The sequence below is a fragment of the Molossus molossus genome, unplaced genomic scaffold, assembly GCF_014108415.1.
Source record: "Molossus molossus isolate mMolMol1 unplaced genomic scaffold, mMolMol1.p scaffold_m16_p_5, whole genome shotgun sequence".
NCBI classification, from domain to species: Eukaryota; Metazoa; Chordata; class Mammalia; order Chiroptera; family Molossidae; genus Molossus; species Molossus molossus.
The window spans coordinates 65,079,159-65,092,579 of NW_023425388.1; the positions used below are offsets into that span (position 1 = coordinate 65,079,159).

General features: G+C 36.3%; 1 protein-coding gene across 1 annotated transcript in view; it reads left to right on the forward strand.

Moving 5' to 3' along the window:
- POLQ (DNA polymerase theta) overlaps positions 1–13,421 on the forward strand; it is a 101,701-nt gene that overhangs the window by 33,875 nt on the left and 54,405 nt on the right. The window contains exons 12-13 of the mRNA XM_036242509.1: positions 330–472; positions 11,921–12,114. Of these exons, the coding sequence (XP_036098402.1) occupies positions 330–472; positions 11,921–12,114 (337 nt within the window). The remainder of the gene's footprint in view (positions 1–329; positions 473–11,920; positions 12,115–13,421) is intronic.

Genomic DNA, 13,421 nt, shown 5'->3' on the forward strand with positions numbered 1-13,421 from the left:
TCTAAGTTTCTATTTATTCACTTTTTCATCTTTAGTGACTTAGAATGTGTATGACTGATTAGTAAAAGGAAATTGGCTTTTCTAGCAGTATAAAAGGAAACTAATTTTTCAAGGAGTATATCAATTCATTTTTAGTACGTCATTGTTGTGTTCAGCAACATCATATAATTAGCATAGAGCCCGCTCATAAATAATCCATGCATTGGGCAAGAATCTGTTTGTAAAATTGATCAGAGTCTAAAAGGTTAATTACAGAATACAGAAAGACAGTGTATTGTTTTATTTTCAACATCTGATCCTTTATTTCCCTACCCCCACACCCAAACCAGGAAAGGTATATCATCCAACACATCTTGGTTCGGCAACTCTTTCTTCCTCACTTTCTCCAGCTGATACTTTAGATATTTTTGCTGATCTACAAAGAGCAATGAAGGGCTTTGTTTTAGAGAATGATCTGCATATTGTCTATCTGGTAAGTTCTTTTTTCTTCACTGGCATATTGGTAAAAATGGAAAGAAAAAAAAAATATATATATATCATCTTGAACATCAAAGATACCCTAAGGGAACATCTTGTATTGATAAACATTGTGGGTATGGTTTACGTAAGAAAGCAATGGTAAATTCTAATTGACAGACTCATAGTCAAATGAAAAGACCTTGACCCTAGCTCAAAATATTGGCAGATTAATATACGTTTATATTTTAAGTTAAAACATTTATAGTTTGCATGTACTATTTTATTTATTTAAAAATTTTTTTTCTTTATTGATGTTAGAGAGAGAGAAAGGGAGAGGTAGAGAGAGATAGAAACATCAATGAGAGAGAATATCGATTGACCGCCTCCTACAAGCCCCCCACTGAGGATCAGGCCCACAACCTGGGCATGTACCCTGACTGGGAATCAAACTGGTGACCTCTTGGTACGGATGGTTGACGCTCAAACACTGAGCCACACCGGCCAGGCCTATTTTATTTTTTGAGTATTTAAAACATGTGATTCAAAAGTAAGAACTACATCAAAAGGAATGCATCATATCTACCCCTGCATGCCATTTCTACTTCACTACCTAGATAACTACTCACTAGTTTTTGGTGTATTTCTTTTCTGTTTCATTTTATAAATATTGCAAACACACACACACACACACATATATGTATATACACACACACATATATATACATAATTACTTTATTTCTTATACAAGGGATAATATTTTGTATTTTTTTCTTAACAATATATCTTGGAAATCACTTCATATCAGTTTATGAAGATTTTGTTATTGTTTTTTTTTCTTCTTTTTTTTATTCTTTTATCTGTATAACTACATTGTGTATGTGGATCTATCATTGTTTATTCAATCAGTTCTCCGTAGTTGGACTTTTGGGTTGTTTCCAATAGTTTGCTATGGTAAATGATGCTGCAGTTAAAAAACTTTGGTGCAGCCCTGGCCGGTTTGGCTCAGCGGTTAGAGCGTCGGCCTGTGGTCCGGAGAGACCCGGGTTCAGTTCCCGCTAAGGGCAGGTACTTCGTACTTTGGTTGCAGTTTGTCCCCGGCCCTGGTTGGTCGTGCAGGTGGCAGCCACTCAATGTTTCCCTTCACGTCGATGTTTCTCTCTCTCTCCCTCCCACTCTATCTGTACAAAAAATGGAAAAATATCCTTGGATGAGGATAAAAAAAAAACACCCAAAAAACAAAAAAAAACTTTGGTGCATATATTGTTTAGTTTTGATGAAGGTGTATCTTCAGGAAAGACTCCCTGAAGTGCAATTGCTGGGTAAAGAGTAAAGGCATATGTGATTTTGGTTTTCTCAAATTGCCTTCTATAGAGTTTGTATCGTTTTCCAATTTTACCAGTGCTACATGAGAGTGGTTATTTTTCCATAACCTACCTCATGAATAGAGTATATTGTCAAGCTATTGTATTTTGAGTGGTTTTAATTTACATTTTTAAAATTATGAACAAATTTGAACATTTTTTCCTGTATATTTAATGGCAAAAAGCTTTTTTCTATGAACTATCTATGACTTTTGCTCATTTTTGTATTGTGTTTGATCTTTTTCTTAATTTTTAAAGTTCTTTTATATATTCGGGAGAGTAGTACTTTGTGGTATAAGTTAAATGTATTTCTCTCCTAGTTTTTCACTTGCCTTTTGACTTTGTTTATTGTGTATTTTGTATAGCAGTTTTTAAAAATGTCGAATTTATGGCCCTGGCCGGTTTGGCTCAACAGAGCGTCGGCCTGTCGTCCAGAGAGACCTGGGTTTGGTGCCGTTAAGGGCACGTACCTCGGTTGCAGTTTGTCCCCGGCCTGGTTGGTCGTGCGGGTGGCAGCCACTCAATGTGTCCCTTTCATGTCGATGTTTCTCTCTCTCTCCCTCTCCCTCTCTCCCTCCCACTCTATCTGAACAAAAAATGGAAAAGATGTCCTCAGATGAGGATTAAAAAAAAAATGTTGACTTTATGACCTTTTGAATAAGAAATGTTTTTCTTGCTCTTCTATGTTTTTTTCATAATGTCTATCTGTAGTTATAGCTTCATTTATTAAAAGGTTCATTTATACACAAGGACCAATTTTTTCTATAGCTTTTATCTTTTAACTTTTTCCTTCAACTTTTATCTTATGTACTAATTTGCTTTTGTATTTAGATATCTCTAATTTCCATTTGTTGTTGGATATACTTCCGTTTCTTTTGTTGATCTGACAACAAACCAATTTTACCAATTTGTGCCCTTGTACTTCTGTTTTAATTAAAAGCATTTATTGTATGTTTTATCTAATAGAGCAAGTTATCTTCATTGCTGTCCTTTTTCAGTGGTCATAGGTATTCTTCCTTGCTTATCTTTTAATATAATACCACTTAAAATTAACTTGGTGTTTTCATTGGTATTGTTAAATTTATATATTAACATGGAGAAGAACTGACTGACATCCTCTTTTTAAAAAAGTTGATTGATCTTATTAATAAAAAACATGTTTTTCTATTTCTATAAGTCTGTTTTTGGATTTTTAAGTGTTCTGAAATTTTTCTCAGAGAATTTGATTATTTTAAAAATAGCTTTATTGCAATGCAGTTCACATAGCATGCCATTTAAAGTGTACAAGTCAGTGATTTTTTAGAATATTTTGAGTTGTGTGGTCATCACCAATATCTAATTTCAGAACATTTTCATCATCCAGAAAGAAACATATACCCATTAGCAATCACTCCCCATTTTTCTCCAACCTCCTCATCCTCTTCTAGTCCTGAAGCAATCACTACTACACTAGTGTGCTTTCTGTTTCTATAGACTTTTCTATTCTGAAACTTTTATGTAAGTGGAAACATTATCATTGTTGTCTTTTTTTTTTTTTAATGAATTTTTATTTATTTTTTTGTTACAGATATTTTACCTTTTTACCCCATTGGCACCCCCCACCCCATCCCACCTCCGCGCCGTCCCCGGCTTAGTTGTCCAAGTCCATTGGTCATGCATACATGCATATAAGTTCTGTGGTTTATCTCTTCCCACCCCCCCACCCCCTCTTCTGAGGTATGTCAGTCTGTGCCCTACTTCCATGTTTCTGGGTCTACTGTATTCCTCAGACTGTTATGTTCATTATATTCCGTATATAAGTGAGATCATGTGGTATTTGTCTTTTTCTGCTTGGCTTCTTTCACTTAGGATAATACTTTCCAGGTCCCTCCATGTCATCTCAAAGGATAAGAGATCTTTCTTTCTTACCGCTGCATAGTACTCCATTGTGTATATGTACCACAGCTTTTTTATCCATTCGTCTACTGGTGGACACTTGGGCTGTTTCCAGATCTTAGCTATTGTAAATAGTGCTGCTATGAACATGGGGGTACATATATTCTTCCTGATTGGTGTTTCAGGCTTCTTTGGGTATATTCCCAGCAGTGGGATCACTGGGTCAAATGGAAGTTCAATTTTTAATTTTTTGAGGTAGCACCATATTGTTTTCCATAGCAGCTGCACCAGTCTGCATTCCCACCAGCAGTGTATTAGAGTCCCCTTTTCTCCACACCCTCGCCAACACTTGTTGTTTGATGATTTGTTGATGGCGGCCATTCTGACAGGTGTGAGGTGATACCTCATTGTTGTTTTAATTTGCATCTCTCTGATGATTAGTGATGTTGAGCATTTCTTCATATGTCTTTTGGCCATTTGTATGTCCTGTTTGGAGAGGTGTCTATTCAGCTCCTCTGCCCATTTTTTAATTGGGTTCTTTGTCTTCCTTTTGTGGAGTTGTATGAGCACTCTATATATATTGGAAATTAACCCCTTATCTGATACATCATTGGCAATGATGTTCGCCCATACAGTGGGTTGCCTTTCCATTTTGATGATTATTTCTTTTGCTGTGCAGAAGCTTTTTAGTTTGATGTAGTCCCATGTGTTCATTTTCTCCTTTATTTCTGTTGCCTTAGGTGATGTATCAGTGAAAATTCTGCTCCGTATGATGTCCGAAATTTTGTTGCCTACATTTTCTTCTAGAATTTTTATGGATTCATGGGTCACATTTAAGTCTTTTATCCATTTTGAGTTTATTTTTGTGTATGGTGTAAGTTGATGGTCTAGTTTCATTTTTTTGCATGTAGCAGTCCAATTTTCCCAACACCATTTATTAAAGAGGCTGTCTTTACTCCACTGCATGCTCTTGCCACCTTTGTCAAATATTAATTGAGCGTATTGCCTTGGGTCCATTTCTGGGTTTTCAGTTCTGTTCCACTGGTCTATATGCCTGCTCTTGTGCCAGTACCAGGCTGTTTTGGTTACAGTTGCTTTGTAGTATAACCTGATATCTGGTATTGTGATCCCCCCTACTTTGTTCTTCTTTTTCAAGATTGCTGTGGCTATTCGGGGTCTTTTTTGGTTCCATATGAACTTTTGAAGTATTTTTTCTAGTTCTATGAAATATGTCGTTGGTGTTTTGATGGGGATTGCATTGAATCTATAGATTGCTTTGGGTAGTATGGACATTTTAATGATGTTAATTCTTCCAATCCATGAACAGGGTATGTGCTTCCACTTTTTAATATCTTCCTCTATTTCTTTTTTCAATGACCTGTAGTTTTCTGCAAATAGGTCCTTTACTTCTTTGGTTAAGTTTATTCCTAGGTATCGTAATTTTTTTGGCGCGATGGTAAATGGGATTGTTTTTTCAGTTTCTCTTTCTGTGAGTTCATCATTGGTGTACAAGAATGCCGTCGATTTCTTGACGTTAATTTTGTATCCTGCTACTTTGCCAAATTCATTTATTAAGTCTAGTAGATTTTTGATGGAGTCTTTAGGGTTTTCTATGTATAATATCATGTCATCTGCAAATAATGACAGTTTCACTTCCTCCTTTCCAATTTGGATCCCTTTTATTTTTTCTTCCTGTCTGATTGCTGTGGCTAAGACTTCCAGTACAATGTTAAATAAGAGTGGCGAAAGTGGACATCCCTGTCTTGTTCCCGTTCTTAATGGAAATGTTTTTAGTTTCTGTCCATTGAGTATGATGTTGGCTGTAGGTCTTTCATATATGGCCTTTTTATGTCGAGATATGATCCCTGTATTCCTACATTGCTGAGCGTTTTTATCAGAAATGGATGCTGGATTTTGTCGAATGCTTTTTCAGCATCTATTGATATGATCATGTGGTCTTTATTCTTCATTTTGTTTATGTGGTGTATCACGTTTATTGATTTGCGAATATTGTACCAGCCTTGCATCCCTGGAATGAATCCCACTTGGTCATGGTGAATAATTTTTTTGATGTATTTCTGGATCCGATTTGCTAATATTTTGTTCAGAATTTTGGCATCTATGTTCATCAGGGATATTGGCCTGTAGTTTTCTTTCTTTGTAGTGTCTTTTTCTGGTTTTGGAATTAGAATTATGCTGGCTTCATAGAACGAGTTTGGAAGTCTTCCTTCTTCTTGAATTTTTTAAAATAGTTTGAGGAGAATGGGTGTTAGTTCTTTTTTGAATGTTCGATAAAACTCCCCTGTGAAGCCATCTGGGCCTGGGCTTTTGTTTGCTGGGAGAGTCTTGATTACCTCTTCAATTTCCTTAGTTGTTATTGGTCTGTTCAAGTTTTCTATCTCTTCCGGGAATAGTTTTGGGAGACTGTGTGTTTCTAGAAATTTGTCCATTTCGCTTAGATTGTCGAATTTGTTGCCATATAGTTGTTCATAGTAGTTGTTAACGATCTTTTGTATTTCCGTGGTGTTGGTTGTTACTTCTCCTCTTTCATTTCTGATTTTGTGTATTTGGGTTCTCTCTCTTTGTTTCTTGGTGAGTCTAGCTAAGGGTCCATCAATCTTGTTTATCTTTTCGAAAAACCAGCTCTTTGTTTCATTGATTCTTTGAATTGTTTTTTTGGTCTCTATGTCATTTATTTCTGCTCTGATCTTTACTATTTCCTTCGTTCTACTTGCTCTGGGGTTTTCTTTTTGTTTGATTTCTAATTCTTTAAGTTGTGAGGTTAGAGAGTCAATTAGAAATTTTTCTTGTTTTTTGAGGTAGGCCTGTAGTGCTATGAACTTCCCTCTCAAAACTGCTTTCGCTGCATCCCATAGATTTTGTGTTGTTGTGTGTTCATTTTTATTGGTTTCCAGGAAGTTTTTAATTTCTTCCTTGATCTCCTCGGTGACCCATTCATTATTTAATAACATGCTATTTAGCCTCCATGTGTTGAAATGTCTTTGCATGTTCTTGTTGCAATTGATTTCTAGTTTCATGCCATTGTGATCTGAGAAGATGCTTGATATGATTTCAGTCTTCTTGAATGTGTAGAGATTTAGTTTGTGTCCTATCATGTGGTCTATCTTTGAGAATGTCCCATGTGCACTTGAGAAGAATGTGTATTCTGTAGTTTTGTGGTGTAATTCTCTGTAGATATCTATTAAATCCATTTGGTCTAGTGCTTCATTTAGAGTCTCTGTTTCCTTCCTAATTTTTTGCCTAGAGGATCTATCCAGTGTTGTCAACGGGGTGTTGAAGTCCCCTGCTATGATTGTATTGTTGTCGATTTCTCCTTGGAAGTCCTCCAGAAGATTTTTAATATATTTTGGTGCTCCTATATTGGGTGCATATATGTTTATCAAGGTTATATCTTCCTGTTGGATAGATCCTTTCAATATTATGTAGTGGCCTTCTTTGTCTCTAGTTATGGTTTTCATTTTGAAATCTATTTTATCAGATATGAGAATTGCTACCCCAGCTTTTTTTTGCTTTCCATTTGCTTGGAAAAATTTTTTCCATTCCTTCACTTTCAATCTATGTGAGTCTTTTGTTGAGAGGTGGGTCTCTTGTAAACAACATATAGATGAGTCATGCTTTCTTATCCAGTCAGCTACTCTGTGTCTTTTTATGGGAACATTCAATCCATTTACGTTTAAGGTGTACTTATTTACTGCCTTTTACAGCAGTCCTTTTAACATTTCTTGCAGTGCTGGTTTGGTGCTAATGTATTCCCTTAGCCTTTTTTTTGTCTGGGAAGCTCTTTATTTGATCTTCTATTTTGAATGATAGCCTTGCTGGGTAGAGTAGTCTTGGATTCAGATTCTTGTTTTTCATGACTTTGATTACTTCATGCCATTCTCTTCTGGCCTGTAGTGTTTCTTGTGAGAAGTCAGCTGAGAGCCTTATGGGGTTCCCTTTGTAGGTAACCTGTTGCTTATCTCTTGCTGCTTTTAGGATTCTCTCTTTGTCTTTAATTTGTGGCATTTTAATTACTATGTGACTTGGTGTGGGCCTGTTTGGGTTCTTCTTACTTGGGACTCTCTGTGCTTCTTGAACTTGAATGCCTTCTTCCTTCACCAAATTAGGGAAGTTTTCTCTCACTATTTTTTTAAATATATTCTCTATCCCTTGCTCATTTTCTTCTTCTTCGGGGACTCCAATGATGCGAATATTATTACGTTTCCAGTTGTCCCATAGTTCTCTTAAGCTGTCTTCCTGTTTTTTAATAGTTTTTTCCTTTTGTTTTTCTGATTGGTTGATTTTTTCTACCCTGTCTTCTAATTCACTGATCCGGTCCTCAGCTTCCTCTACTCTGCTTTTTAAACCTTCCAATGTGTTTTTCATTTCTGATATGTCATTTTTTATCTCTTCTTATTGGTTTTTAATTTCCAATTGGCTTATTTTCAGTGTCTCTATGTCCTTACTCATGCTGTTCAGCTTCCTCAAGATCATGGCTCTGAATTCTAGCTTTGTTAACATGCCTAATTGCTCCACATTGATCTCATCTTCGGTGGAGGTCTCTTGCTCTTTCATTTGGCTTCTGTTTCTGTGTTTCACCATTTTGGCTATCACTGTGGGCTTTGGAGCCTGTCAAGTTCTCCCTGTGGGTGTTGGTGTTCTGTTGTTTGTGGCTCCCTCTCCTGTGTTTAGATGAGCGAGGGAGGACCCACGTTGAACACCACTGTCAAGTCTTACTTTCCTGGTTAAAGTTGCCAGCCCAGGAAAGGTACTGTTATCCTCTAGCTTTTTGCCTGGAGGCTAGCAGTCGAGGTTACTTGATGAGTTTTGGGTTGTCAGTTGATTGAAAAACTTCTTCTGGTGCTCAGCCAAGGGGCTTTCACGAGGGTGGGGCAGGTGCTAGTTGTTAGTGAGCCTCAATTAACACTTCAGTGGCCCACAGGGTGGGGTTGGATCTCCGAGGGAGGGGCTGCTGCCTCTCCTCAGAGCCCTGGGAAGGAGCAATGTGGCCCCCGTCCTGAGTGGCTGCACTCAGCCAAAGCTCTGAGCGCCCTCCAATCCCCGAGTGTCCTGACACCGCTCTAGTCCAGTCTGCCCTCCCTCTGCCGGAGCCCAAGGTGAGTGGCTGTGGCTGTTTCAGCCTCTGTCCCGGCTGCGCTGTGGAGCCGCCTGGGAGTGTAACCCGAGGGCGCTGCTCCTAGCTAAGGCCGCTGCCGAGCTGCCGACCGTGGGCTCCCAGCCCTGTCTCGTCCCTTCTCAGTCCTACCAGGATGGAGTCAGTGTCCCTCGTTGTATGGTCCTCGCAAGCTGCTTTTCTGTTGGTTTTTCCCGTCGATTTGTCTGTGTTATAGTTGTAATTCCAGTTTGGTTCTGGGAGACGGTCGGTGTAGCTCTGTTCACTCCGCCGCCATTTTTCCTTCTCATTATCATATGTTGTCTTTTTTAACTGGTTTCTTTCACTTAGCATAATGTTTTCAAAGTTCATTCATGTTATAGCACGCATTGATTCTTAAGTCTTTTATATTGCAGGATAATATTCCATTGTGTGGATATATTACATCTTTATCCGTTCATTAGTTGCTGGACATTTTGAGTGTTTTCACTTTTTGGCTATTGTGAATAATGCTGCTGTGAACATTCATGTACAGGTTTTTGTATGAGCATATGTTTGCACTCTCTTGATTGAGTATTTCTGTGTGAGTAGAATTGCTGGATCATATGGTTACTCCATTTTAAACATTTTAAGGAGCTTCTAAACTCCTTAAAAGCAGCTGCATAATTTTACATTTCCACCAGCAGTATACAAGGGCTCTATTCCTGCACATCCTTTCTAATACTTGTTTTAATCTGTCTTTTAGACTGTATTCTTATAGATGCAAAGTACAACCTCATTAGAGTTTGGATTTGTATTTCATCAGTGGCTATTTCATCAGTGTTGAGCATCTTTTCATGTGTTTATTGACCAATTGAGTATCATCCTTAGAAAAATATTTATTTAGATCCTTGGCCCACTTTTATATTAGTTATTTTTAAAAAATTATTGAGCTGTAAGAGTTTATATATTCTGGATTTAACTCTTATTAGATATATGATTTGCAGATATTTTCTTCCATTCTGTAGATTGTCTTTTCACATTTTTAATGATGTATTTTGAAGCACAAAAGTTTTTAAACTTTGATGATCAGTTTATCAAATTTTTCTTTTGGTGTCATATCGAAGAATCCATTGTGTAACTCAATGTCACAAAGATTTATTCTTATGTTTTCTTCTAAGAGTTTTATAGTTTTAGCTCTTACACTTAGAGGTTAAATCCACTTTTGTTTTTGTGACTGCTGTAAGGTAGGAATCTAACTCAATTTCTTGCTTAGACATATTCAGATGTCCCAGTACCATTTGCTGAAAATCCATTTAATTGCCTTGCCGAACTTGTTGAAATAAATTCATCATAAATGTAAGGGTTTACTTCTGGGCTTTTCAATTTTATTTCATTATTTGTATGCTTATGCCAACACCATACTTTTGGTTACTGTAGCTGGGTAGTAAAATTTGAAATCAGGAAATATGAGCCCTCTAACAGTATTTATTTATATTTTTTGAAAATTTTTTTTTACTATTCTGAGTCCCTTGTATTTCCTTATGAATTTTAGGTTCAGTTTGTCAATTTCTGCAAGGAAGCCAATTGGATTTTTATAGGGATGGTGCTGAATCTGTAGGTTAATTTGGGGAATATTGTCATCTTAATAATATTAATATAATATTTGTGTACATGGACTATCTTTCCATTTAATTAGGTTTTTAATTGCTTTCAACAATTTTTATAGTTTTCAGAGTACAAATTTTGTTTCTTTTGTTAAACTTATTCCTAAACATTTTATTCTTTTTGATGGTACTAATGATACAATTAAATGAAATTGCTTTCTTAATTTCATTTTTTAGATTGTTTATTAAAGTATATAGGAAAACATTTTTTGGTATTATTTTACAACCTATTAAACCTGTTTATTAATTTTAATAGTATTTTACTCTATTTCTTAGGATTTTCTGTAGACAAAATCATGTCATTTGCAAATGGAGATAATTTTACTTCTTCCTTTACAATCTGATATCTTTTATTTCTTTTTTCTTGCCTAATTGACCGGGCTAGAATCTGCAATAAAATGTGGAATAGCGAAGGTGAGAACAGACACCTTTGTCTTGTTCAGTCTTTTACCATCAATATGAGATTAGCTGTGGGTTTTTTTTTGCAGATGGCCTTTATCAGGTTGAGGAAGTTCCTTCTGTCCCTAGTTTGTCAGATGTTTTTATCATGAAAGGGTGTTAAATTTTGTCAAATGTTTTTTCTGCATCAATTGAGATCATCGTGCAGTTTTTGTCCGTTATTCTATTGATATATAGTGTATTTCATTCATTGATTTTCAGATAGTTTGCTAATCTTGAATTTTATGGGTAAATACCACTTGGTTGTGTTGTGTAGTACTATTTATATATCGCTAGTTTTGGTTTACTAATATTTTGTTGAGGATTGTTTACATACAGAAGATATATTGGTCTGGAGCTCTTTTTCCTTACTTTGTGTGGTTTTGAGTTAGGAAGTATTCCCTCTTCTGGTTTTCTGAAATAAAATTTGTGCCGTTAATTCTTTTTTTTTTTTTTTAATGTGTTTTTCCTGATATTTTTTTTAGAGAGGAAGGGAGAGATAGAAACATCAATGTGAGAAACATCGATTGACTGCCTCCTACACACCCCTTATTGGTGATTGAGCCCCAAACCTGGACATGTGCCCTGACCAGGAATCGAACCGGGACCTCTCAGTCCATGGGACTATGCTCAATCCACTGAGCCACACTGGCCAGGCTGCTATTACTTCTTATGTAAACATTTGGGAGATTTCACAAGTCAATCTATTTGGCCTGGGCTTTCCTTTGGAGTAAAATTTTTATTACTAATTCAGTGTCTTTACTTGTTATAGGTCTATTCAGACATTCTATTTTTTTCTTGAATCAATTTTGGAAGTTTGTGTGTTTTCAAGAATTTATCTATTTCATCTAGGCTATCTAATCTGTTAGTATTAATTGTTCATAGTATTTCCTTATAATCCTTTTTATTTCTGTAAGGTCAGTAGTGGTGAACCTCTTCCATTCCTGTTTTTAATATGACATTTACATTTACTTGTTCCTTTTGTAATGCAATAGTTTTAGCTAATGAATGATGCTTCTTCCCTTTAGGTTACACCTATGTTTGAGGACTGGACTACTATTGATTGGTATAGATTTTTCTGTTTATGGGAGAAGTTGCCAACTTCTATGAAACGGGTGGCAGAATTAGTGGGAGTTGAAGAAGGATTTTTGGCTCGCTGTGTGAAGGGAAAAGTAGTAGCCAGAACTGAGAGACAACACCGACAAATGGCCATCCATAAAAGGTAAATATCAAGGAGCCTGGACTACCTAGTATTTAACACAGTATTAGATATGCAGTAGATGTCTAGTTTATTGTAGTCACTTTCATTGTCATTAAAATCAACGTTTTGGTTACATATAGTAAAAATTTTCAATTTACTGAATTTTTATTTATTTATGAAATCCTCATCAAGGATATTTTTTTTTACTTATCTTCAGATAGAATGGGAGGGAGAGAAAGAGAGAGGAACATCGATGTGAGAGAGACACATTGATTGGTTGCCTCTCGCACGACCCCGACCGGGGCCAGGGACAGAACTGCAACCAAGGTACGTGCCCTTTAGTGGAATTGAACCCGTGACTCTTTGGTCCTTGGGCCAATGCTCTAACTGCTGAGCCAAACTGGCCAGGGCAATTTACTGAATTTTTAAATGTATTAGTTTCTTTCTTGCTACTTGTAGTTTAGAAGCCATTATATATGAAGACTTTTTATAATAGAACATTTAATTACTTTCTTCTCTTAAAGAAAATGTGAATCAGGATGCTTTAAGGAAAGGAAGGATGCTCCTAATAGACTTAGAAGTGGTTCATTACCAGTAGGGAAGAGCCAATTAAAAGATTCAGCTGGGGCAATTGCATAGGCTTTTAGCTTTTTTGAAATATAATACAATTATTTTTTTCTTAAAGTGTTAGTCTCTAGTATATTATTTACAACATAGTCTAGTGTAAATTTCGTAAGGATTTATATATTTAGATTATTTGTGGCACTATTGCCTTTAAAATAAAACCTGTTGTTTATACTCAAATTCTCTCATTTTACTGAACTATGATTAGATGATCATATAACTGTGTATCAAGTATTGTATTACATTTTTGTGCCATCACAAGAATCAAGTCTTTCTTTCTTCTTTTTTTTTCTTTATTGATATTAGAGAGAGAGAGAAAGGGAGAGGGAGAGATAGAAACATCAATGAGAGAGAATATCGACTGGCTGCCTCCTATATGCCCCCGACTGGGGATCAGGTCCACAACCCGGGCATGTGCCCTGACTGGGAATTGAACCTGCAGCCTCCCATTGCATGGATCGACGCTCAGCCACTGAGCCACACTGGCTGGGCCCAAGTCTTATTTCTTGAAATTAGTTAGCAATATTGAAACACAGAGGAAATATTTCTGTTATGCAGATATTAAGTTCTATGCTATAATACTATGTCAGAACTTAGTTTATAAACATTGAGCTCAGTGTTTGTCCACTAATCCTATATCTTATTAGAAATCTTCTCAAAGTATAAACTCTCTCTTGCCTTTTTGGTTCTTTCTTGTTTTGCAC